The 27,500-nt window shown below is 38.3% G+C and overlaps 1 protein-coding gene across 5 annotated transcripts in view; it reads right to left on the reverse strand.

The window, feature by feature from the left end:
* FOXP2 (forkhead box P2) overlaps positions 1-27,500 on the reverse strand; it is a 444,251-nt gene that overhangs the window by 4,460 nt on the left and 412,291 nt on the right. For all 5 annotated transcript variants that reach the window (XM_059816366.1, XM_059816368.1, XM_059816367.1 and 2 more), the window contains 2 exons: positions 26,755-26,824; positions 25,757-25,920 (listed from right to left, as the gene is read on the reverse strand). In XM_059816366.1, coding sequence (XP_059672349.1) covers positions 25,757-25,920; positions 26,755-26,824 — 234 coding nt within the window. The remainder of the gene's footprint in view (positions 1-25,756; positions 25,921-26,754; positions 26,825-27,500) is intronic.

Here is a 27,500-nt window from a genome sequence, read left to right on the forward strand (position 1 = left end):
GGTGTTGCAATGTTTCTAGCAGACACCTGAGGTTTGGAATACCCCAGGGAGAGCTGAGGCCATGCAGTATCTACCTCAGTGTAGACTTTACTGAATTTGAATACAACTGTTAGGACCCACAGGCAACAAGGTGCTTCATTCTCCATCTAAATTTAACTATATTTGTTCATATTTGTTTGGGAGATACGTTGCAAAGGAATGTGAGGTAATTTAGAAATTACTTTTATCCCTGAAAAACATTTGAATGGTGTCTTCTGAAAGGGGGAGAAAACCCATTCATCCCTTTTTAAGGCCATACAAGTAATTGTGTGCCTTGAGATTTAAGGGACCTTTGATAAGGTTAGGTTTTTTACTCAGTATCTTTTTTCAAACATTTGTAAGTGTTGAAGAGAACTTCTGAACTCCATTTAAGCTTCAAATCTCAGATATTTTCTTCAGAATTGTAAGTGACTACATTTTTGATGGAAGTCTTCAACGTTTTTAATCATGATACAATGCCATATTAATCACTTCCAGATGCTGTAACACTAATATTACAATATTCTGTCACCTATGTTGCTCCGAAAAAATTGCATTTTGTGCAGCAGTATACCTAGCATATTCCTTCATCCGTGATGGCCCTCAAGGGTCTGTACTGGGACCAATACTATTTAATATCTTCATCAATGACATAGCCAGTGGGATTGAGTGCACCCTCAGCAAGTTTGCAGATGACACCAAGCTGAGTGGTCCGGTTGATTCGCTGGAGGGAAGGGAGGCTTTCCAGAGGGACCTTGGCGGGCTTGAGGAGTAGACCCACATGAACCTTATGAAGTTCAATAAGGCCAAGCACAAGGTCCTGCACCTGGGTCAGGGCAATCCCCAATATCAATACAGACTGGGGGATGAAGGGATTGAGAGTAGCCCTGCGAAGAAGGACCTGGGGATAATGGTGGATAAAAGACTGGACATGAGCAGACAATGTGCAGTTGCCACCCAGAAAACCAGTGGTATCCTGGGCTGCATCAAAAGAAGCGTGGGCAGCAGGTTGAGGGAGGTGATTCTTTCCCTCTACTCTGCTCTCATGAGATCCTACCTGGAGTATTGCATCCAGCTCTGGGGTCTCCAGTACAAGACAGACATAGACCTGTTAGCGCAGGTCCAGAGAAGGGCCACAAAAATGGTCAGAGGGCTGCAACAACTTTTCTACGAAGAAAGGTTGAGAGAGTTGGGGTTGTTCAGCCTGGAGAAGGGAAGTCTCTGGGAAGACCTTATTGCAGCCTTTCAATAATTAAAGGGAGCTTATAAGAAAGATGGAGACATTTACCAAGGCCTGTAACGACAGAAAAAGGGGCAATGTTTTTAAACTTGAGGAGGGTAGGTTTAGATCGAACATAAGGAAGAAATCTTTTTACAAGGGTGGTGAAACACTGAAATAGGTCCCCGAAGTTGTGGATGCCCCATCATTGGAAGTGTTCAAAGTCAGATTGGATGGATCTTTCAGCAATCTGATCTAATGAAGGATATCCCTGCCAACAGCAGGGGAGTTGGAACTAGATGATCTTTAAATGTCGTTCTATGATTCATTGCTATGCTTTCCTTTCCACGCTTAAAAAATTCTGACTACAGAACTTTTATTTTTTACCAAATGAGTTCAGTTCCTTTAAGGGTGTTGCCCAGGTTGTTTTTATTACATTTTTGTGGTTGGAGTGCAGCCACTGTACAAACAGAGAGATAACAAGAAATATCCATCAAAAATGCACTACACATTAGGATACTAGTTCCTCTCGTGTTGTAATTTTTTAGTATTGAGGACCTCTTTTTTGCAAGGACAGTTCAAAGATTATTTTGATGACTAATCTGTGAAAGAATTAATAGCTTAGAAGACTAATCAAGGATCGAAAACTTTCATTTTTGTCAACTACACTTTCTTCCAGATCAACAGTAAATCAAGACCAAAATCTAGCAGTTCAGTTGTCCACGCAAAAAATAAATTTCATAGGCTTTTCTGCCAGCAGCTTAAGAGTACAGCTCGTAGAAGACACTGCCATACAAACACCTCTTTCTGGAAGTGTAAGCACAAGGAATAACACACAGGCTCTTGAAACTAACATTTCTCTCAACTCTAGAGTTTGTGTTTCGAAATCAAAGGTTGAAAGGCAAAGTTGAGCCATGTTGGTTACAGATGTAAAGGATCTTACATTTATAGTATTTTATGTATGTTCTGAGGAGGAAGCAACTATACAAAATATATTTGAAAACCAAAAACCTTTTTTTTTTCTTTTCCATAAGCAAAAGAAGATTTGAACACCCATCTTTTAAACTACTCAATAGGTTCTTATCTTGAAGACTTTCAGTATAGTATGATATATCCCAAGATATTTATTGTACATAGAAAGCAAAATATTGAGACTGGTATTTGTATGTAAATAATATGAAAATATGTATGTGTGTATGTTTCAATAGATAGATATAAATTTAAATGTATTTATTTGCAAAATTCGACACTACCTTTTTGTTGTATGATGAGAGCAGTGTACTAAGGACAAATTCCCATGTGAAGTGCTGAGTATTTAAACATAAATTCTGAAGAAATATGTATATATGCCATGTCTTTTTATTAATAACCATGCTACTCAAATGAACCCTAACAATAGGCCATAGCTTAGTGATTTCTGACTTCCAATCAAGACTTTATCTACTACATAACTGGAATCTGTATTTTAACGAAGATTAGTATGGTTCCTTGATGGACCAATCCTGGGTTCAGAACTAGTCAGTATTTTTTATTAATGACATAGAAGATAGAATAGAGAGCATGGTTATTAACTTCACAGATATCAACAAAACAGGGAGGTAAGGCAAGCACACTGGTGAAGATGATGAGAATTCAGATATGTGGCAACTTGAAAAAATCCAGGTAGAGGTTTAGAAAAAACTGTTATATGAAGAAAGGCTGAAAGAAGGATGTCTTATGTTATAGAAAGAGCAACAGGTCAGATACTGGAGTTAAAAATTAGTAGACAGTGAAGCACTGGATCAGGTTGCCTGGGGACCCTTGGAGTCCCCATCATTGGGGGCCTTTCTGAAGAGGTTAGACACCCATCTGTGAGAAGTGAATTTAGTCACTGCTAGTTCTTTGGTATAATAAAGGGATGATGAAGGCATCTCTTAGCAAGTATTATTACTACATCATGTTCAAACGTCCTCATCAAAATGGCTGTCTCCCGCTGAACGAGAGATGTAGTTTGCCAGCACTACCTGAGCTCAGGACTAACTATGCAGTGTAACAGGAGGTGAGGAGATGCTTGCAGCAGCAGCAAAAATAAAATATGGCAATGCTAAATTATTTCAAAAAACTTCTTGGTAAAGACATAAACAAATGAACATACTCATTTCCATGTATCACCTTCTTTACAATTGGTGGATCTACTGTTATAAAAGCAACTTTTTCTTGTACCCCCAGCACTTTCACAATTAAATTCTCTGTGACAGACCTTTGTAATATAAGAGGATTCTAATAACTTGCAAAGCTGCCTGCTCACCTCAATACATTACTTCTTCCTTGCTCACAGATCACAGAACACAAAGTTCCTCTGTCTCTGTGGCTGCGTCAAATATTCACTCTTCCACGTGCTTTACATGGAGATTTTTCTCTCATTCCTGCACCTGGCAAACTACAACTCCACATTCTCCTGTTTTCAGATGTATACTATATCCTTAAAGACATCATCCTTTATAACATTTAACTGGAACAACTGCCAGGTGCCAGGAGACAGGTAACAGTTGCTGGACACTTACAGTGGCCTCATGAAGACTGTAGGCTGCTGGAGAAGAGCTTTGAGGCTTCAAAGGAAAAAGAAAGATAACAGGACAGGCAGCTGAGGGATAAATATATGCCAGGAAGGAATGTATAAAGTAACTTCCAAATATTTAGAGATAAAACCAAATTCCCAAAGCCTACAATAATTCATCTGATACAAGGTGAACTTGTTTTTTGAGTTTTGCGTAAGATTAGTCTGATCCTGCCTTGGGAAAGCTTGTTTAGTATAATAGCTACTAAAATCCTGCTAAAATCTAGGCAACAGCAACAAAACAAATGTTACATTCAACTTTTAAACATTAGAACGTATGCTGTTGCCGACGAGAAAACAACCAGATCCTATAACCAAGTACATGATTTCTTAATTAAATTGAGTTGAGCCGGTGTCAACAAGGAGAAGAGATACTTGATACAATATTCTCAATTATGGATAGGGTGTTTTCTACAGAGGTTTCATGTCACATCAGCTTTAATGTAAGGGGATGCCAAATCCAGCAAAACAGCAGTGAGAATGCAGGACAACAAAATATAAATAATTACAGTAAACAAGGTTTGGATTTGGTTAGTAGAAATAGTGCTCATTCCAGGCTTTGAATAGAAAATCAAACTTTTCTTTGGAATAAATATGAAGTCGGACAATGCCTTTTAAAACCGTTAGCCCTGAGTTACTACAGAGACCCTGAGCACTTCCCTTCTTCCAAAACAGAGATTTAACAATTTAAGTTTCCCTTTATTTCTTTCATCCAGTTCTATGGAAGGAAAAAAAGAATCCGTTCATTTCTTATATACATAAAAAAGAAAAAGAAAAAATAAAATGCAAGGGGTCCAGTGTTTAATTCTGAAAGCCACTGGGGAAGAGCCACAACCCCTCCAGGATCCCCAGTGGAACAAATTCCACAGTTTAGATCTGGGTCCTCTAAACATTGTTGCCCATATCCACCCATAATCTTTAACGTTCTGCCAAAATCATTTAAGGGAAAGTGCTGTGAGACATCATGATCAAGAGAGATGCAGTCTCTCAGACAGTTAAGTCAATGTAATGACTGGCACTGAAAAGTCTTTGCTCTTGGCTTTGTATTGAAGAGGTGGTAGATGTTGAGAGAGAAAAGCTGCCTAGGTCAATGTGCTTACTGTGAGCTTTGTAACCAAGCACACGGTCTGCAGCAAGTCATGTAATTTTTTAAGATCTTTCAGTGCATTTTTATTCCACGTAGGGGCTGCAATAATCAGTCTAAAATCATGAAAGGGTGATTTTTTTGCTGGGTTGCAGCTGAAAGTATTTTGTATTGCTATGGTGACTTAGGCACCTAGTAACACTAGGGAGTTTCTTTCTTTGGTATTCAATGGCACAAAGGGCAATAAATTAGATCATGTCTTGAAGTCCCTCCCAGGCTTATTTTCTATGAGACTAATTTTTATACTGTTGACTCACTAGCTTTCCTAGTGACTTCATGTAGAAGTATATAAAGATGACAAATTTTCTGGAACTCAGCTGAAGGAAGTTTTCCCAAGGGAATCTTTGGGACTGAACAATTTCTAAGCCATATGTGGTATGACAACCTATGTTGATCATTTCTTTTAAGATTTGGCTGCCTGTTAAAGTAATAAAGATTTTTAAAAGTTAAAACAAAAAAAATTAGGTAGCTCCCAAAGAACTTTAACCATTTCCCAACCAAATGATGTACAGTTTGAGCCATTCTTCCCCACAATTCTGTAGACAGCCTTAAGCCCGCAAATATTACATCTTTAAAACAAATCGGTTAGTCTGCAGATACTTTTCCAACTGTACTATTTCTCCACTATCTTTACTTCCGTTACACTGACTATGCTTCAGTATATGAAAAGAACAAACCAGAACATGTTGTATTTGTGATGCACAATACCTTTTATAGAACTCCACATTTCCAGTGTAACTTTTTACGTTAGACACCTGCAATTTTTATTTACATTTTTACTTATTACCCACACTGCCCTCAATTCTTTTATGCTGTAGGCATCCTGAACAACAAGTGCAATTTTGCTTCAGCTACACAGGGTGTTCCGTGTGTACTTTGGGAGAAGATATTAAAAAGATCCACAGCTACAGATTTCTTCAAACTGTGTAAGTCTGAAAAAGTTTTGTGTCCAAGTCAACAAGGTAAGCTACTGAAGCACAAAGAATACTGTGGCCAAACTAATTCTTTCTGTACATGTCTATATTCTAGTATTTGAAGAACATGTTTAATCTTTATTTTTATCTGAAGCATCTTGGCTTTCTAAAGACTTTTCTGTGTTAACATCTAACATTATATAAAGTATTTTCCTAGTTTAACCTGTTGAAACACATTATTTACAACTTTTATTTCTGTCTGACCTAGCAGTTTTAAAGCTGTGTCTTTCATTAGACTTTTCTATAAAAATATTTTTCACCAAATACTATTTCGTAAAATGATAATCACTATATTATAGACGTAGTAACTGACCTGTTCGTTTGTTGGTTTTCTTTCCTTTTTTTTTTTGTAGTAGAACTGGACTAGTATTTCCTCAGGAAGAACTGTATCTCATCTTGCCAGTACAGCTCTAGGTCTATAGGATCTTCTATAGCAGTTTAAAAAGAAAAGTTCTCCTTTCCACTCCACTGTTCCAGATCTAGAATTTTTATATTTATGCCTTGGTAGGCAAAGGGAGACAAATCCTCAAATCCTATAGTATTTTCAATATATCTAATTCTATTACTTTGTCTCTTTACAATTTCATGCTATTATAAAAAGTTTATTATTTTTCTTAAGTAGAAGTGAACTGTTTATTGACATGAATGTGTACAGCCCTTTAGGGAGATACTAATCCAAATATTGAGAAAGGGAAAAAAGCTTATTAGATAAGTAACTAAATACAAAATCAGTAATGCTACAACTGTCACAGAATCCATTATTATTTTTCCTTGAACATCAGGAATCACTTCCCCCATGTATTTATCACATATACTGAAAAGCAGAAGAAGTGCTATTATTTCTAGATAAAATAATGCCTATATGCAAATCTCTAGCTTTAAGCAAGAAAGGAAGGAAGGTCCTATTGTCACATATCCTTGTCAGGCAGCTGAGGGTGCACTACCTCATTTCACTAAGGAGGGGGTGAAGATACAACATCCTGGTGGAAGAAGACTGGAAATGTGATGCCTGTAGCAGCACTGCTCCTCAATGGGAGTGTTTCTGGAGGTGCTTTGCGAACCTGCCACTTTCAAATTTAGGGAAGTAGCAACCTTTTCTTCTCTCAAATGCAACACTGAAGCACAAAAAATACCTTCAAAATACACTTTTTCTCACGTCTGTCATCTTATCCATCACTAAGGATTTCAAGTCTATCGTGGTGGAGCTGGGAGTTGCGCGACTTGGTGATGGAAAGCAGAGGCAACAGCCCTAGCTGGCAAGCACTGCTGCGGACTCTGACAGGAGATAAGAGTGTACTGCAGTAATTAATTAGGCTACTAAAAGTTGTCGTCTTTAGTTCATCACTAGAGGAGATGGCGTAAGATGGAATTAATGATCAATGGTCACAAAGTGCCTCTGGCGCATCTAGTAAGGTGTAGGAGCAAGTAAGAATGAGTTTGTGTAAGTCTATTATTGCTTTTACAACCTCCAAGACTAGAGACTTGCTTTCCTATTTATAATAGGCCTTGATATAATTTTATCAGTCACTGTAAAAGAAGGTAGCGTTCTTCATGCCTTCCCTTCAATTATTTTAAGATAAAAGGTAAGTGAGTCCCTCTGTGAAAAAAATAAAGCACAAACCCCATCATTACCAACTGCACAAAACTGGTCTTGCAAACACAGTTTTTCTTTTGTGATATCTTAAAAAGATGTAAACTCAGTTGTTGCTATTTGTAAGATCCATCCCTTTAGTGAGCACGTGATATGACTTCGCTGGTATCTGTAAAACAAAATCCAGAGCATCTTTCTCCTTGAGCTTGGTTGCTTCTGTTCACTCTCTCATTGTTTTGTCTTTATGGAAACATACTCTAGGATCACAGGATAATTCAGGTCAGAGGGGCCTCAGGAGATCTCTAGGTCAACCTCCTGCCCAAAGAAGGCACAGCTACAAGTTCAGACCAGGTTGCTCAGGGTTTTACGCAGCTGGGTCTTGAAAACCTCCAAGGATGCAGACTACACAACTTCCTTAGCACTGCCCACTCACTGCCTGACTGTCCTCATGAGGAAATAGTTCTCTTTATACCCAGTCTGAATCTCTCATTTTAACTCATGCCCTCTCAGTCTACCACCACAGTGAAGAGCCTGGCCCCACCTTCTTGCTAATCTCCCTGTAGGTACTGAGGGTCAGGTCCCCCCAAAGCCACCTCTTCTCCAGGTTGATCAAGCTCAGCTCCCTCAGCCTCTCCTCACAGGGCAATTGCTTCTGCTTCCGATCATCTTGATGGCCTTTTGCTGAACTCAATCCAGTTTACTGCTGTATTTTTCATATTTGAGGTGCCAAAACTGGACACAATATTCCAGGTGTGGTCTAAAGTGTGCTGAGAAGGGAGGGATAAAAATTTCCCTCAGTCTCTTGGCCCTCTGCTGCACTTAATACAGCCCAGGACACTACTGACTACCTCAGCTGCCAGGGCACCCTGCAGGCTCATGTTCAGCTTGCTCTCTACCAATACCCCCAGGGCCTTCTCAGCAAAGAAGGCTCATTAGGAAGGCTCTGCAGAGGGATCTGGACAGGCTGGATCGATGGGTCGAGGCCAATTGTATGAGGTTCAACAAGGCCAAGTGCCGGGTCCTGCACTTGGGTCACAACAACCCCATGCAACACCACAGGCTTGGGGACGAGGGGCTGGAAAGCTGCCCCGCAGAAAAGGACCTGGGGGTGTTGATTGACAGCCGGCTGAATATGAGCCAGCAGTGTGCCCAGGTGGCCAAGAAGGCCAATGGCATCCTGGCTTGTATCAGAAACAGTGTGGCCAGCAGGAGTAGGGAGGTGATCGTGCCCCTGTACTCGGCGCTGGTGAGGCCGCACCTCGAATCCTGTGTTCAGTTTTGGGTCCCTCACTCCAAGAAAGACATTGAGGTGCTGGAGCGTGTCCAGAGAAGGGCGACGAAGCTGGTGAGGGGTCTGGAGCACAAGTCTTATGAGGAGCGGCTGAGGGAGCTGGGGTTGTTCAGCCTGGAGAAGAGGAGGCTGAGGGGAGACCTTCTCACTCTCTACAACTGCCTGAAGGGGGGTTGCAGAGAGTTGGGTGTTGGTCTCTTCTCCCCAGTGACTAGCGACAGGACAAGAGGAAATGGCCTCAAGTTGCGCCAGGGGAGATTCAGACTGGATATTAGGAAAAATTTCTTTACGGAGAGAGTGGTGAAACACTGGAACAGGCTGCCCAGGGAAGTGGTGGAGTCACCCTCACTGGAGGTGTTCAAGGAATGTGTGGACATGGCATTGCGGGACATGGTTTAGTGGGCATAGTGGTGGTGTTTGATGGTTGGACTTGATGATCTTACAGGTCTTTTTCAACCGCAGTGATTCTGTGATTCTGTCACAGCAGCTCCCCAGCCGGGCCATCCTAGTGTGCATCATTGCAAGGGGATCTTCCTTCCTCGGTGCAGGGCATGGTAGTTCATAAAGTTCCTCTTGGCCCAGTCCCTCAGCCCATACAGGTCCTCTGAATGGCTATCCTACCCTTATGCATATCAACTGTTCCCCCTAATCCGATGTCATCTGCAAACCTGATGAGAAAGACGTCCACCCTCCAAGACATCAATAAAGATGTTAAACAGGACAGGAAGACCAGAGTAAAAGGCAAGAAAAATTATTAATTGGATGTGAAGATCTAGCATGAACATGGCGGAAGAAAGCTGCTCTGAGTGCGTATGTATCTCTAATATCAGAAGGGAGAGGGACAGCAGGAAGATACTTATTGTTATCTGAAAATTTGAACTAAGTAACACATGGTGCTATTTTAAAGAGAAGAATATGCCACAAGCAGTATAGGGTGTCTGAAAAGGAGGTACAAAGGATTAAGAAGGTAGTTTAATGCCAAAAATCCCAGAAGAAAAAACAGGTGATTTTATCTATATCTTTTGGATTTTATATAGAAATATATAGAAATATATAGAAATATAGATAGCAGAAAATATTAAGATATTACACTTTTATTAACAGAGAAAAAAACCCCAAAACTGTTAAAAAAATCACTTATAAACTTATTGGTTAACAGGGCATTCCCAATTAGTCTTGCTACAACTCAGAAAATATTTTGCTTGTATTTGCACAGATAAAAAGGTTCCAGATTTCAACATTAGCAATTTTCCTAATGTTGTAGACTACTAAGACTGTACAAATTTTCAAAGATCTAATAAAAAGATTTCAGATCTGGGAGAAGTCCTTGACTTATTTGGAAAAAAAGATTTTAATGAACTAAACTTGAGAAATGGGGCTGTAAGAAGTCACAAGAAATATCAGATGGAGATTAGGAGTGATTAGGAGTGACTGAAGGCAGAATAAGAAATGAGGGAAAGCCAAAGACATGAAGACAAATGGTTTCCTGGGATGAAATCCAGATCTCATTTAAGTCAATGGCAAAATTCCCCTTGACTTCATTAGGGCCAAGATTTCACTTGTGAAGTTTATTCACAGCAGAAGATGTAAGTGAAATATGCAATGCATCTGACAGAACACTTGGGGAGAAGGGCGAATAACCAAAGGTGATACACATAGTGAACCATGTATATTTCTACTAGACAAATGAGGTGGAATAACAAGTATATATAAGACCACTATTTTTACTTGCCCTACGAGGCTTCTAGGAGTAATACAACAGGAAATAAGGAGATCCGATGGATGTATTTAAATTTGCAAATTCCTGTGAGAAACTTCAAAAATCTAACTCATACTTAAATTAGACGTAAAGATTTGCCAGTAATAAAACTATTTGGATGAAGGAAGAACAAAAGATTATTTCACAACATGGAGGTAGGTTAACAGCGACAATTCTCTAAGATCCTACATTTGACTTCTATTTTGAATATAATTATGAATACCCCAGAAGAAGATATAAACAGAGGTAACAACACAATATATTTAGATTAGTCATATGTAAAGTTAGCTGGAAAAAAATAACAAAGCTGACAATCCATGGCAGATCAATTTACTGTTGACAAATAAAAGAAAGAAAATAAACTACCCATATACATCTATCTACTGTAACCACTTAGGAAAGATATGTTATTATGAATCCTTCAATGGTGCTTCTGCTTAAGAAGTCAAAAACCAGTACGTTAGACTAGTTAGGAGAGCATAATGACAATAACAATATTATAAAACATGTTTATGTATTTATGGTAGGCCCTCACTTCAACTAGTATGTTCAATGTACTTGACCACCTTTTAGCTATTACTCACTCATCTCAAAGACTATATAACAGAATCCAGAAAAGAACAACAGAAATGACCTATGGCATGGTAAACATATCTGTAGGAGGAAACATTAAAAATGATCAGAGTACTTTGAATTGATTTAATTTAGCTGCCACTGAAGTCAACACAAGAGGAGTAGTGGCTTGGAGATATGAGTAAAAGTGATATACTAGAAATATGGAAATAAAAATACAGGAAAAAAGTAAATGTTCACACTTCGCCTTACCCCTACTTAAGGGTCACCCAATTTAATATGGCATATTTATGATCATTTTGTCACTACAGTTACCCCACTACTAATTTCTTCTAATCATAAAAACACACAGAGCTCCTGCTAAAGAAAAGTTTTTAAAATCCTCAGCAAGTTACACAGCTAATGAGCTGTGTTTTCTTAATTTATTAAATATTTTTAATAGGATTAAAATATGTAAGTATTCAATAATTCAGAGATGCCACCTGCCATTACTTTACAGGAAAATGTTTTAACAAATATTGACCCTCACACCGCAGAAGCCAAGCCATCCATCAATTCACGGAGAATAGAAGCAAACCTCTCCTTTTTCCTTTCTATACCATAAGCACCTCCCAACTCAGGGATGATTTTGTGCTGCTTAGCTCCAAAATACACCAATGCATTTGTTCCTAAAGTGGCTGGAGATAGTGTTTGGTACTTCCTTGCCCTATCAGTCTGACCCTGCCCAAGCACATCAAAATACAAACTGGTTCCTTTTAAATTAGGGACAGCTAAACCTTGCAGTTTCTATTCTAAGCAAAGTTTGAAAAGGGACATTGGTGGCAAATCAGAATGAAAAACATGCAAAAACAAGGTTTTGAAGAATTACAGCTTTATAGTAATGAGTCCGAGTTCAAAAATGTTGAAAAGAATAAAAAAACCCCCAAGAATCAAGTATGTCCTCCCTTTCTTTTTATCTTTCTACAAAGAAATGAGTTTTGTATAGAGAATTTTCTACAGAATAAATTGACCCACATGACAATTTCACTTCCCTTTAACCAAAAAAAAAAGAGATGTCTTTGATTAAAAATGGGTAATGAAACTTCTTAGATTATGAAACTGATAATTAAGTTGACTAGATCTTCATGTTTTGGGTTTTGGTTGTTTTTTTTTTTTTTAAACTCGGCCAGAAAATACCAAGACAATAAACAGGGATACTCTATCTGCATTGATATATTATCAGCTATGAATGTTAGTAATACGTACTACAAAAATAATCAGATGAAATCTTTGAACTGTAGATGAAGAAAGGATCTTTCTGGAAAACTGACATATTAACAATATATTTTCTTTAAATATCAAATGAGGCTCAAAACTCATGCACAATTAGCCCTTCTTACAGGATCAAAATTTTTAGGAATCAAGTTCTGATTAAGAAGATGACATTAACATAGATTTTCTGATTCTAGTGACTCTTACTAAAATTCCCATCCTTGACATTGGCTTGCTCCCTTTGCTGTCTAAATAAATGAATTTTCTCTGTTATAGAACCACAAAAAGTAGAAACTTGACTAGGAATTAGCTTAGGGCACAGGCCTCTAAAGTCTTTCAAAGTGCCGACTGCATCTAGTTCAAACGTCAAAAGTTAACATGCTAAACAAAGAAAAGGATTAGGGAGAAAGAGCACAGAAGTTTTTAAGGTAAAAATTCAAAGGAAAATGACAAAAGTACTAGACATTTGAGTGTCTGAATATTTTGGGGGTTGTTGAAGAAGTATTGAAAAAGAGCAAGCCTGAAAACAACAAAGTTTAAGAAAAGAGGCTATGGATCTGGCATGCTCTGTAGTATCTAATGGTTGGGAAGTTTTAAAAATTGTACCCGTTACACAGAAACTTAGCAGCAACAACTAAATACCTCAGTGTTATTTGCAGGTTAGAGCAGGCAAATGTTCTCTATGCAAAATCTGGAAAGCTATTCAGTGATCCAGGAAAAGCTGAGGGAGATTTTGGACTGTACTATGTGTATTTTTTATACATCTTAGTATAAATAGAGGCTATATAAAATTGTTTTTCTATTTCTGTTGAAAACTTTTACATCAATAAAACTCTGCTATCTTGGAGAACATATACCTGATCAGATAGATAGTGTGGGACAAAAAGGCTGAAAATAATACCCTTTTACTAAGACTTCCAGCACACATTTTGCGAGATTTTATAAGCAAGTCATCAACATTTTTCCACAGTGGCACCTAACCATTTTGTTTGAAGGCAGCAGCAAGGGCTTAAATAACTCTTACACCTGGGCATGGTACATTGTGTTCTTCTGGAACAGTCTTCACTGAAAACGCTGATTGATAGGTATGCTTGATAGGTATGTTTCAAAATTTTCAGCAGGATGCTACCAAAATATTTCTTTTTCATACGCTAAGTTTCTTGGAGCATTGATCTTTTATTTATTTTTTCAATGTTTAAGAGCTAGGACTTGAAGTGATGACTAGCTTTGCCTGCTAGAACAAGCCTGGAGAAAGGCCAGCCCTTCAATATGTTTTTTGCCAAATAGTTGATGGCAGCATCTCACTCGGCAGGGACAAATGGGTCAAACTAACCTGTGTAGGACTGTCTGTACTGCCCTAGCTGACATTTCTCACATTAGTTGAATCTTATGCTCACTATGTATTTTTCTGTAAGGCCAAGGTTCATTCAGTCTTAAAGAGTGCTTGAAGATATTTAGCTATGACAGCTGTTCCAGATTACAAAGTAAATGGACTTGTACAATCTCACTTAGCCTCTAGTAAGACATGGAGTGTCTTTTCATACATGAAAAAACCTTACTTTTTCCAGATTTATCATAAGAATCGAAGAAAATAGGGTTGGAAGGGACCTGAAGAGATCATATAGTCTCTGCATCCCCTTCCCCTACCCCAAAGTAGGATCATTTATACCTAAACCACTTCTGACCACTTCTAATTTGCTCTTAGAAGCCTCCAGTATCAGCAGTTCCACAGACTCTCTGTGCTGGTACACGTATCAGTGCTTAATTATCCTACAGTCAGAAAGGTTTTCGGTTTTTTGGTGTCTGTCCTAACTCTTCTTGCTGCAATACTAATCAATTACTCCTTGTCCCGTTCCCTATGGACAAGGACAAGTTCGTTCCCGTTTTCTCTGCACAGCATTCTGAAGACTGTCATCATTTCCCCGCTCAGTTTCTCTCTTCTCAAGAAACCTAATATTTTTAGTCCTTCCTCAATCTTCAGAAAAGGCCAGTCAGAAGACTGGACTGGGTGGAGGATAGAGCTTACTTTTACGTACAACATTCCTGTTAAGTATGCTTTCACAACCACATAGCTTTGTTGGCACACATTCAGTTGGTGACCTGCTACAATTTCTAGAGTCTTAAGAATGACTGCGTATCCAGCCATCACCACCTCATATTTACACCAATGATTGTTCTTACATGTAACACTTCAAACTTATTCTAACTTTTCTCAGAACATTTCACCAAATTGCTAACAACATGTGAATACTAATCACGCCTCCCATTTTTATGCTATTACAGATTTAAGATATGGATGCAAAGGGCAACATGTCTGAAAAATGTTTTATCTGTATGGCCTCTGCAAGAAAACACAAATATAGTCTGCCTGCAAACTGAGTTGATTAGGAGATACCCGAGATATCACAGAGCCTAGGTTAACATATCCTGCCTCTTAACTGCATACTTTGGCCTGTGCTTAACGCAGACTTCTGCTTCACAGGGCAGTATATTCCAGCCGAATAAAATATACACAGTGCAATACATTGTTCATTACTACATCTGTAAATATCTAGCTACAAAATAAAAAAAAAAGTTTTAAATTGTAATTCCAGTAACTCCAGATTGATACAAAAGCATAATTATTTATTTCATGATGCCACGAATAAAAGGGCATGCATAGTAACAGAGCACTACTTGATGGGTGCACATCTTAAGGTATTTCATTGCTACCAGTCATGGTTTACCTTTTGGTTTAATGTACCTATAGCGCAGTCTAATGCCAACTCCCATTGTGTCAAACACTTCTCTAAACAAAGCCTGATGCTATTCCACATAGGACAGTAGTGTAAGTAATACACAGCTTCCATTCAAACTACATCTGAAGATGCTTTTCAAAAATTAAACAATTCAGTTACTGCCTAAAGACTGCAAGAGTTTGGGGCAGAGATTTGAAAATCCTTTTTGTTTTGCCTTTGTACAGCACTTACCACAACAGGGCCCCCAGTCCATCCTCTAATACCACACTACAGGAATAAACCACAACAGTTTAGCTGAATTTAGCTAAAATATGGGGGGGTTTCCCCATAAGAACAGAGAGGAAGAGGAAACACATTATGTATGACTATGTCTGGAATGCTTCAAAAAACTCTGTTAACTTCTGCACATGAAAATAAATCCAAACTGAGTAGTTTTATGGAATGGCTACTAGAAAGATGAGGAAAATGGACAGTCTGCTGTATCAGAAAGAGCCTGTTTGGTCTAACAAAATGAAGATTCAAAGTTCACAGTTGGTCTCTAGAACACATTTGAGAAACAAAGAGGAAGAGTAAGAGAGACTATGTAAGCTAGAACATATATCAGTGAAACTAAATTGGAATATATTTAGTCTGGAAATTGGAATACGGCTTATAATCATCAAAGGAATGAAATTCCACGACGGCTTTCAAATTTGAGATGGACTTTGATAATTTTGGAAGGGGAATTGTATGACATGTTTGCCCACAACATGACTGTTATTTTCTGTGTTCTTAGAACAGGAAGAGATAAAAGTTCAGAGAACATTTTTCAGCTGTGATGTCTGATAATGCCAAATTTGCAAGGAATGAAGAAAAGGAGGGGAAACATAAAGAAAAATAAAAATCAAGTTGGGGGAAGTCCCTAATTACCCTGAGTACTATTATCACAGCATAATACTGCATCAAAGCAACATTTCCCCTTATCCATCTCAATCAGAAGCTTATGGAAGTCTTTGAAAAGTTTTAGTGAGAAGCCGTGATCATATAAAGGCTCTGCAACATCATTAAACCTCTATTAATGGGTACAGTGGAACAAATGAACTTGGTAAGTCTAGGTAAAGAAGGAAGACTACTGGATTTGTTCAGCCTAATTTAAGTTATAAATTTAATATTGTTGTTTAGTTGGAGAAAACCACTGGAATACCTGCAGTTATAACCCTAACAGAGACTACATCAGGGTCTGTACTACACATACGCATTCCCAGCACTGTTCTACATCATAGACTGCTGTCAGATGCCAAGAGCACATTTTCCCAACTGCACTTTGCCAGAAGATTGTGAACACTGCTTTTGTATATGGACTTTACCAGGTATAATCACATCTTTAGTCATCTTGAGATTTGATTACTTTAATGTGACCTACACATGGGGTTTCACACAGAGATGAAGTCTTTTTATAAACTCTTTAAAAAAAAAAAGTGCATTGAAATTTTTAGTCTTTTAAAATGTGTAAACTGCCTAGAGTTTTCTATAAATTCTAGACTAAATAATAGTCAAATAATAACATTTCTTCAGCATAATTTCCTATATTTTTCAATGAATATTTGCTGGGATTTATGGATCATAATTTAAACTACTGGTATAAACATTAACAATTGGATATAATGGTATGCTTTTATTTAACTGTTTACATGATACGTAAAAATAAAGGCACATTTGGGAAACGTGTATTTACAAAAAAATATCTAGAGAGTCCACTTTCAAAAATTTTGGCATATAATATTACAGTACTCAAAATCCAAATGCAATCATCAAAAGTGGATAAAATTCATAACTGTACGTGCAGTTTTAGAAGTACACTGTAAATGGCACTATCGTCGCAGCTTTTGTGTTGTACAAAGACAGTAATCTCCTATGAACTAAATTTAAGAGTTACACAACCACATCACAGAGAGATTTAGTTGCACATCTTCAAACACATTTTTAACATTTGTAACAATATTTAAGATGCTGCCTTTTCTTATACAGACCTGTTATGTGAAAAGCATAAATACCTTGCCCATACATTGAGAATTCATGACAGCAGTACCACAAAGTTTTCAGCAAGACAGTTTCCAAAAAGATTCTGTGAAACCCCACAGGAGCCTACCAACTTCTACAAGCCATGCTATGGGGATCTGACACTTTTCAGCTGAAGGCACTTTATCTCTGGAGTCATCTTTTTGTCAAGAGCATTGGGAATGTACTGTAGAAGTGCAACAATTGGGGCTGGAATAATGTAAAGAAGAAACAGCAAATTCTGATCTAAAGTAAGACATGTAACATTTAAGAAGCTAAAGAGGAAATGATAAAGGACTGGAATATCAGTCTTGAAAGATAAGAAAAATGATGAACAGAGGCAAAATGTAGAGGACAGATGGACTGAAAAGAAACATAATGCAAAAGAAATTACAAAAAAAGGAGAATATAAACATTTAGGAAAATCTCCAAGTGAAAAGTTATGGGAATGGTTGAAAAATATTATTAATCAAAACATCATGACTTATTTTTCCATTACTGCCCACACGTGAGTGGCTCTGTACGAAAGCAGGGAGGTACAGTCACAACCCAAAAGAGTTTATTGTCACATGATCCATAAAATCAGTAAAGGCAAAAAAAAAAAAAAATGGTAAGAAAATAGTATGATAAGGTGTTGAATTGTTGGACTTACCTGTCACTTTCCGATGCTTTGCAGTGCTAGGCAAAGCCAAAATTATTTAACTGCGTATTCTCACAATAGAGCTTCTTTCAATGGGAATATGCTCAGACAAAAGCTTCAGCCTTTAAGATCCTGTTTCCTAGCTGTTTCTCTTTTCATATAAAAATAAAAATCAATTGTTGTCACAAAGTCTCTTTGCCCATTATCTTCCTTAAGTTAGTTTTATGAATGTGTGAAATTAAATTATACAGGCATTAAAATATCATGTGATTAGGTGAAACATTTTTGATGAACAAGGATACCCAGAAATACTGCAATTGCTACCACATTCATCTGCTCAATTACATGCTTCTCACCTATTTAATAATGCTTGTTACATCCCTGTTAATTGATGTGTTTCGAGAGTTTATTTTCTTATGCACTATCTCAAGTCTTATACAATGAACAAGAGACTTGGATCATAGCAGTCTCCTAGAACAGAACAAGCCTCCAAGGTAAATGCAAAGAGATCATGAAATGGGACACTGCAATGATAACAAAAAAAAAAAAAAAAAAAAGAAGGAAAGAAAGGGGATTGGAACATTATGAAGTTAAAGAAACAAGGGAATGAAAGGGATTAAAACTGGAATGATAGGTAACCTACTGTAAGTGGTGTGAAAGCTTAACAGTAGGGGACTGGAATAATCAGATATGGGAACGACCTGACAATGGAATGCTTTCAAACTGAAGCACCTCAAAAGTAAATGATCTTAGAGCAGAATAATCATATTTGCCTCTGGGAATAAAATTTAAAGATAAAAAAGTTTGAAAAAAAATAACAAGTTTGATGATTATGCAGATAGAACTGCAGAGAGAAATGATCCAGTCAGGGCAAGAGTGGGAAAGGTAAAGGAGTAGGGTTGGGATTGACAGCAGAATACAAAGGAAAAGGTGACTGAAACCACAGATGGTTGGAACTCACCTTTTCACAGACAGAATTGAAGATGAAGGACTACACTGGATAAGCTCATTTTTCTAATTAATCTCAGATTGACTCTTACTCTTGTTTGTTTGGACAAAAATTATTCTTTCTCACAACAACCTAACACAACATCTTCTAGAAACAGCTTTAAAGATCATGGGCTATATGCATGTCTTGACATTTGGTTTCAAACAATTCCTGTCTTACAGAGTACAGCACTACAATTGCTGAACACAGAGAGTCATATATGAGATGAGAATATATGAATTCACTTTTTAAAAGAAGTGACTCTTAAAAAAATAATTTTTGGTTTTCACTGATTAAAAAGCAATCAACAATTAAAATTCTAGAAATTAGTATGACATCCATTATCTCCAGGATTCTGGATTTGCTGTTAGGAACTAGACTATTTTCGTAAGTCAACTGACTCAGGATAAGTTGCGTTGTCCTCAGTCTACACTCTCATACAGCATGAGCAGGGAGAAAACCGTAACGACAGCCTCCTTCCACAAAACCTCACCAATAGGATATTTGCTTTCCCTATCTCCTTTGCTAAGTCCTCCCACTCCTTATTTAATGAGCTGCAGTGAGTTTTAACAGAATGGCATAACCACCCCATTGTTTCCTATGGTGAAACTACATTTTCTCAGTCTACAGTTTTCCGAGTTTTCTGATGACCAATTTCTTTTTGTTTCCTCAACTGCTATGAACAGCTTTGCAGATTAAAATTTTACCCTTTCCCCCCAAGTTTATAGAAAAAGTAAAATAGCATTTTGCATGATGCATTTGCCAAAATATGAACACGTTGACAAGAGATGCACTAAGGGTTCTGGTGATAAAACAACCTGGTCCATGGCAGTTGCAATAATCTCTTAAGTGTGATCAATCTGGTACAGATGCACAAACACCAGAAAAACAGCTGAACTTGATTTCCATCCCTGATATTCCATCCCTGAGAGCGAGAACTGACTTTCAGTTCCTTGAGAGCCAATATACTTAGATTCTTAAATGAACATCAGGATCATAATGAAATCAACTTCATGCTATTATTTTTCCTGTCTCTGTTACATTTTCAAGAGTCTGATCCCTCCAAAACTCTTCAGCAGTATACTGGCTATGACATGAAGGTTAAAAAGAAGTTGTATTATCACTAATGCATGAACTGGCATTGCCAAGGAGAATCTCCATCCTTTACTGGATGCTGGGGGGAACATTGTCACCAAGGATGAGGAAAAGGCTGAGGTACTTAATGCCTTCTTTGCCTCAGTCTTTAATAGCCACACCAGGTATCCTCAGGGTATTCAGTACCCTGAGCTGGAAGACAAGGATGGAGAGCAAAATAGACTCCCCATGATCCAGGAGGAAGCAGTTAACGACCTGCTATGCCACCTGGACACTCACAAGTCTATGGGGCCTGATGGCATCCACCCAAGGGTGCTGAGGGAGCAGGCGGAGGAGCTTGCCAAGCTGCTCTCCATCATTTATCAACAGTCCTGGTTAGCAGGGGAGGTCCCGGACGACTGGAGGCTTGCCAACGTGACGCCCATCTACAAGAAGGGCCGGAAGGAGGATCTGGGGAACTACAGGCCTGTCAGCCTGACCTCGGTGCCGGGGAAGATTATGGAGAAGTTCATCTTGAGGGTGCTCACAAGGCACGTGCAGGACAACCAAGGAATCAGGCCCAGCCAGCACAGGTTCATGAAAGGCAGGTTCTGCTTAACCAGCCTGACCTCCTTCTATGACCAGGTGACCTGCCTAGTGGATGAGGGGAAGGCTGTCGATGTTGTCTACCTGGACTTTAGCAAAGCCTTTGACACTGTCTCCCATAGCATTCTTCTGGAGAAGCTGGCGACTCGTGGCTTAGACAGGTGCACTCTTCGCAGGGTAAAAAAACTGGGTGGACGGCCGAGCCCAGAGGGTTGTGGTGAATGGAGTTAAATCCAGTTGGTGGCCGGTCACAAGCGGAGTCCCCCAGGGCTCAGTTTTGGGGCCGGTCTTGTTTAATATATTTATCAATGATCTGGATGAGGGGATTGAGTGCACCCTCAGCAAGTTTGCAGACGACACCAAGTTGGACAGGTGTGTTGATCTGCTCAAGGAAAAGAAGGCTCTGCAGAGGGATCTGGACAGGCTGGATTGATGGGTCGAGGCCAATTGTATGAGGTTCAACAAGGCCAAGTGCCGGGTCCTGCACTTGGGTCACAACAACCCCATGCAACACTACAGGCTTGGGGACGAGTGGCTGGAAAGCTGCCCCGCAGAAAAGGACCTGGGGGTGTTGATTGACAGCTGGCTGAATATGAGCCACCAGTGTGCCCAGGTGGCCAAGAAGGCCAACGGCATCCTGGCCTGTATCAGAAATAGTGTGGCCAGCAGGAGTAGGGAGGTGATCGTGCCCCTGTACTCAGCGCTGGTGAGGCTGCACCTCGAATACTGTGTTCAGTTTTGGGCCCCTCACTACAAGAAGGACATTGAGGTTCTGGAGCGTGTCCAGAGAAGGGCGACGAAGCTGGTGAGGGGTCTGGAGCACAAGTCTTATGAGGAGCTGCTGAGGGAACTGGGGTTGTTTAGCCTGGAGAAGAGAAGGCTGAGGGGAGACCTTCTCACTCTCTACAATTACCTGAAAGGAGGCTGCGGAGAGGTCGGTGTTGGTCTCTTTTCCCAAGTGACTAGCGACAGGACAAGAGGAAATGGCCTCAAGTTGCGCCATGTGTGGATGTGGCACTGTGGGATATGGTTTAGTTGGCATGGTGGTGTTGCATTGATGATCTTACAGGTCTTTTCCAACCTTAGTGATTCTGTGTGAGCTGTCATTATTGTCCCTAAGTATCATTCCATGTCTTGTCCAATGTTGTTGTTTCTTCAGGGATGATAAAAGTTTTTCCAAAGTTTCCCACAACCATGCAGCTTTAATTGCACTAGTTTGGATGCTTATGGCTTCTTTTTTTTACTTCAGAAGTCTGCATTTATACCCCAAAGGTGTGTGGAGCCTCTAACTAAATCCATATACAATTGTTAACACAAGATGAGCAGCACCTAGTTCTACATAAATAATGAATTTTTGTATATAAAATACTTTCTGCAATACTTTCTGTTATGCTTGTCACTTTGAAACCTGCTGCTTATCAGCTAAAACCCACATTAATTTTAGAGAAGTAGTCCATGTTCAAAAAATGAAGGAAGAAAACAGAGCCTGAAGTATTGATTTAGATTAAAATATAATTGTCTGACATTGACTGTTTGAACAGAACATATATACCCACAATAAGTAATGTATTTTCTCAGTGAAGATTTATGTTAAAGGAGCACTTAGTGTCCACTTCAGCCTACCAGGAATTGGATTTGAAGACCAATCACAGACAGAACTTGGGTTTAATAGTGCTAAAACATGGAAAGTAAACCTAAGATTTGAGATCCCACTAGTGATATGCTGCATGCTGGATCATGGAATTACCATCTTCCACCAGACTGGGAATGGAAACTGGGAGGCATGCAGCATAAAATTTCAGATGCTTTACATAATAATTAACACAGGAGATATCCCAAGTACCAGGCCATGGTTATACTGATCACCTAAAACTTAAGGCAGTATTTTTAAGTGTTCAAGAAGTGTAAGAAATGCAGCAGATTATATATCATTACCCCAGGCAAAAACTGTAAAGCTTTTAAAGTGCCTCTGCCCTAAATACACTGGCTAGGACTCACTGCACTTAACAAGCATTTAAATGTTACACATGTACTTGAAGTTATATATCTACTGTATTTCTCTAGTCAATGAACAGAGTCTATTTTCTAAGTAAGCTCATTCACCCACCTATGTTAGATACCTGTCCACAGATGGATAAGTTGATGACTTTAACTGCTCTTACTACTCTGTTTCGAAAACCAGATGTGAAGTACCAGGTTCAAATCCAAAGACTGGAATAATTTCCTCACTTTCTGACACTGAGTAGCAAAGGTATTACAACAACAGAAAACAATTTCTCTGATAATATTCTCATGCTCAAAGCACAGAAATACTGACTACTGTACACACACACTTTTCATTATGCTTATAAAAAGATAAATTTATACTAAAAAAATTTATACAAACATACCAAAATAAGAAAGTACTGCTATCATATATTTATCTGATAAAACAATATTCAGTACAGTTCTAACAACCAAATGCCTAACTGAGATGCTTGGCTTTGACACTCTCACAGGGACTCTTTGCATTTCCTGCTGATGCTCTAACACCAAGCAAATGTATCTCCCTGGAAGCTTGTCTAGAATCCAAACTCTGCCCCTTCCCAACTGTATGCGCTGATATCTAAGTTGCACGCAACCTCTTGCCTCTTTCCCTAATACCATGCTCCATTACTCCTGGCTGCGTGCCAGCTTCAAGATGGCAGGCAATGTAATTGCTCAGCATATTCCTGGTGTCATGGCTAGTATGCTTTCCTGGGAATCAGGAGATGGAGGTTTAACCTACTTGGAGAATAACAGAGCCACCTACTTTATAGATGACTGCAGTAATTATGACCACCCCAAGAACACTTCTCTAGGGGAGAAACACCCAGACTTTCTGGGTGAACCTGCTCAGGAAGCTACAAGTAAGTGGATGCTTGTGGAAGTAAAATATATTTTTTTCCAGTGTATTAACTATTTTTCATTAAAAAACCCCCTGGGATTATGTTATTTGTGTAGGTAATGTAAAATTTAAAATTCCTCTTCACCGTTTGCCATATTCCTTACTTATTTTACTGCTGTCATGCTTTCCCTACGTTATTTTCTCATTTTCTTAAGTAATCCTCTTTACTCTAACAAAAATGAGGGGTCCTGGTCAACATGGTCATGGAGGCAAGGAAGAGGCCTCTCTTCTTCCTTGCTCCTCTGCCTCCTCCTGCACAAGCCTCTCCCTTTCCTTGACTTTGCTTGCAGATAGCATTCATTCCCATTTTATATTCTTGGCTCCCTTGGCAAGAAAAAGGCAAAAATTTCACAAGTGAGCAGGTATCTAGTCATAGCCTGTACCTTTTGGTTGACAGTTCATGGTCTCACAGAAGCCCAGTAACCTTGCACTACATTTGGTGCAAGGGATGAATGAGCATAACTTCTTTCTCCAGTGGTATTTCAGTGCATTTACATTCTGTTGCTTCAATCTAACAAGAACTGAGCAACACGTAGTCATAAGTTTCAAAAGAGTCACCATGGCAAGTCCCGAAAGTGCCAGTTTTGACAAACGACATGTCATAGAAATGAGAGAGGAAGGCTGAATCTTAAGTTAGGGTGTAACTCAAGTTATTTGCCTTTTTTTATAGGCAAGAATTGCTACAATATGTTGCATTTTAGCTATAAACACAGATGTAAATGTATCCATATCTACATAATCATATGCACAGATATCTCAGTTTATCCAGCGGAATGGCAGACAGTACACAGGATATGTAAACAGATCTGCCAAACACTTACAAAACGACTTTAATAGCAAGTGTCATTCTTTTCTGTAAAGTAGCTGTTTTTAACACACATGATCTAACTCTTGTTTGCTCTTTAAAGTTTTATTGTCTTGGCATTTTATACAGGAAGAGAGCATTAGCATACTCAGGAGAACTGCTAAAAGTAAAAGGCCTCAAGCTACCCACTGCATGGTTGATAGCATAAAGCATGGGATATAAAAACTTTTGTCTGATTGCTCACTTTACTTGTTTTAGAGTAGTGTTACTCTCAAGAGCATATATTCATGTTCATTCTGCTTCAAGTTTTATTACTTCTTTTGTATTATTTAATACATCTAAAGACACTTCCAAAAGACAAATTTTTCCATTTTGAAAAAGTAATGGTTTGGAACCTGATAAAATACATGAATGTTCACAGTGTATTATTTTCAAAGGCAAGTAGAATAAATGTGCAATAAAACAATTAAACGCATGACAATAAACATTTCTATGTGATCATAGATATATTAACATGCCAAACAAGAGAAGAAAAACTTGGTAAAATATTTCCCCTAAAAAAAGTCAGATCAAAATGGATTCTCCACACACCAGAGCGTAAGTAAAAAGGGAGTTTGGTCTCAATTACTGTTACTGCTATATCCCACTCTAGAAATTAAAATGAACATTAAAGTTGTGACGGAGAAAATGGAATGAAAAAAGGCAAATCAGATCAGCTATTTGAAACACAGAAAAAGAGAGACCATAATTGTACATACACATTAAAAATTATCCTACAGTAAACGTAAATCTAAGTCTACTTAGATATCACACTGCTAATTATTATATAAATAACCTGGGAAACAATACCTCCAAGATACATGTTTTACTATTTAGTAAACAAGAAACTGCCACGTTTGACACCACTGATTAAGGCCAGGCATTTCCAAAGCTTCAGACACATTTCTGAAATCCACAATACATCAATTTTTAATACTTCCACTCTCTCAGCTCCATTAAAAAGATGGTAGGGGAAAGATTTTAGAGTAATTAATGATATAGTTAGCTGCTAAATATTAATAGGAATCGTAGTCTTGCATAAAATATAACATATAAACCTTGCCAATACAGACGCACCAGTAATTAAACTTGAATATGTAATTACACTGATTTATACGACAGGCAAAAAGTTACACTTTACTGGCTTCTATGTAAACTGTGGGCAACAGTTAAACTTTGCATTTTACGGTTTATATAAATGGGCAATATCTCCACTACAGTTCATAAATGGTTTAGAGACTCATAGTTAAAATTACAACTAATTCCAACACGAACATTCTGACTACACCTTACAAACCAGGCTGTGAAAATGACCACAAAGACTACAAAGTAAATGAAGACTTATCTATTTAAATGTCTTAATATAAATGTTTAGTTTCAAACATATAGTTCCAGATGTTTCACTTACCACGTTTCAAAGCACTTTTGAGTAATATTGTGTCTTTGACTAAGGCATTTTTTCTTGAAAGGATGCTAACTGCACTTACATGTGAGGCTGAGGAGAGCAGCCCGGACTGCTATTTCCATTACTGTCAATGTGATCCAGCGAACCATTGAGGTCTTCATGGACTGCCTGCAGTAAGCCACTGGATGCGTTATTTATCAATCCTGGGTTACTAAGCAATGGTAAACTACTCTCTGCCAATGCAGCCTAGCAAAATGAAGAGTAAAAATAAAATTATTAGTCCATACATATACAAACCACTTCTAAATGTTCATATATGTTCGAATGTACACACAAAGCAGCTCATTTTGGGTAGTTGTAGAGATGGTCAGAAGGATTTTGTGCCTTTTCCAATTATTTTCACATTCTAAATATGACAGCATCTCTGTTTCTGGTTTACTATTTCTCTTACATATGTTTCATTATTTTCCATTATTAACTGTGTTCCGATATTCATAGCACTTTCTAGTTTTACATCATTTTTTGACTTTGAATTACACTTAACCCCTATGCCCTTCCACACAATGTATGGCTCCTTTATAATGCAGGCAGCTGCTGTACGTTAAAAAATGACCAGAACTTAACTCAAAATAAAAAAGTCCTGACATTTGCCTCTTCTGCATAAAAATTATATATTATAATTAAACTTTAAAGTTTTTGCCATGAGCACCATGTTCCCCAACAGTATGATGTGAAATCATTTATGACAGCTTGGATAAATATTAATGCATATCCACATGCATTTGCAAAAGCTTCTATCAATCTAACATTCGCAGCAAAACTGAGTGTTCCAGATTTTGCCACAGGGTGTCCTTCTTGCTTCTTCACATCAAAAGTAGCATGAATAAGAACTAGTACTTCTTGCAGTGCTAGGTAATACAACTTACTTGGATGATATACCCAACTATTTAGAATGACCATGAAGTCCACATAAACGTAAATATAGGTAACTCTATACCAAAGTATAATAGGAAATTAAATATGTCACATGTAAGAACATAATTAGTGTGTGCAAAGAAAGAATAATTTAGTATTTTTTACCTGCAAGCTTGCATTAAGAGCTGCTCCATAGCCTAAGCTGGTGGGTATGTTTTTCACTAACGTTGGGCTTCTGAAAATAAATGATTTTTCAAAGTTTAAAAAACAGGCAGACATCCTGGCTGGCTCATTGGGTTAATGGATTGGTTTATCAGCTCAGAAGACCAGAGTTTTAAAAGGAAAAATGAAATGACGTTGGGGGTGAAGGGGCTCAACCCATTAGAACACAATGATTTACTCGCATCAGAAAAGCAAAAGTCTTGTTGTAATTAGGCCCACGTGGAAATTTTCTCCAAGAGCAGAGCCGTAGTGACTCTTAAAGGTTCTGATCTCACTGAAAGAATTTGACAGAGACAGCTTTAAACTTTGTACAACACCTGCCTCAGCTACACTTGCTGTGTCATTTGGTTTTGGTTTTCTGAACTAACACCTTCCCTTCCAAGAAACTATGAGGGTACAAGAACATATAAAAAAATATAAATGAACAATACAGTGGATCAATTAGTTTCCAGCAAATCATACATACTATATTTAAAATCAGACTAGAAATATTATATGATAGATCACCTTAGAATCATATTTTCAATAAAATTAGTGCCCAGGATAACTTCAGAGGTCAGCTGGGTGGCTGTTTACAAACAGATCCATTACAGAAATAGAATATCTTCCTGCAAAGAAAAACCTCCAGCTTTCCTCTCTGCACTTTTGGTATTCTGAATCGTTTTATCAAAACTAATTATATACTCTGA

Source organism: Gavia stellata, chromosome 4, assembly GCF_030936135.1.
Source record: "Gavia stellata isolate bGavSte3 chromosome 4, bGavSte3.hap2, whole genome shotgun sequence".
NCBI lineage: Eukaryota > Metazoa > Chordata > Aves > Gaviiformes > Gaviidae > Gavia > Gavia stellata.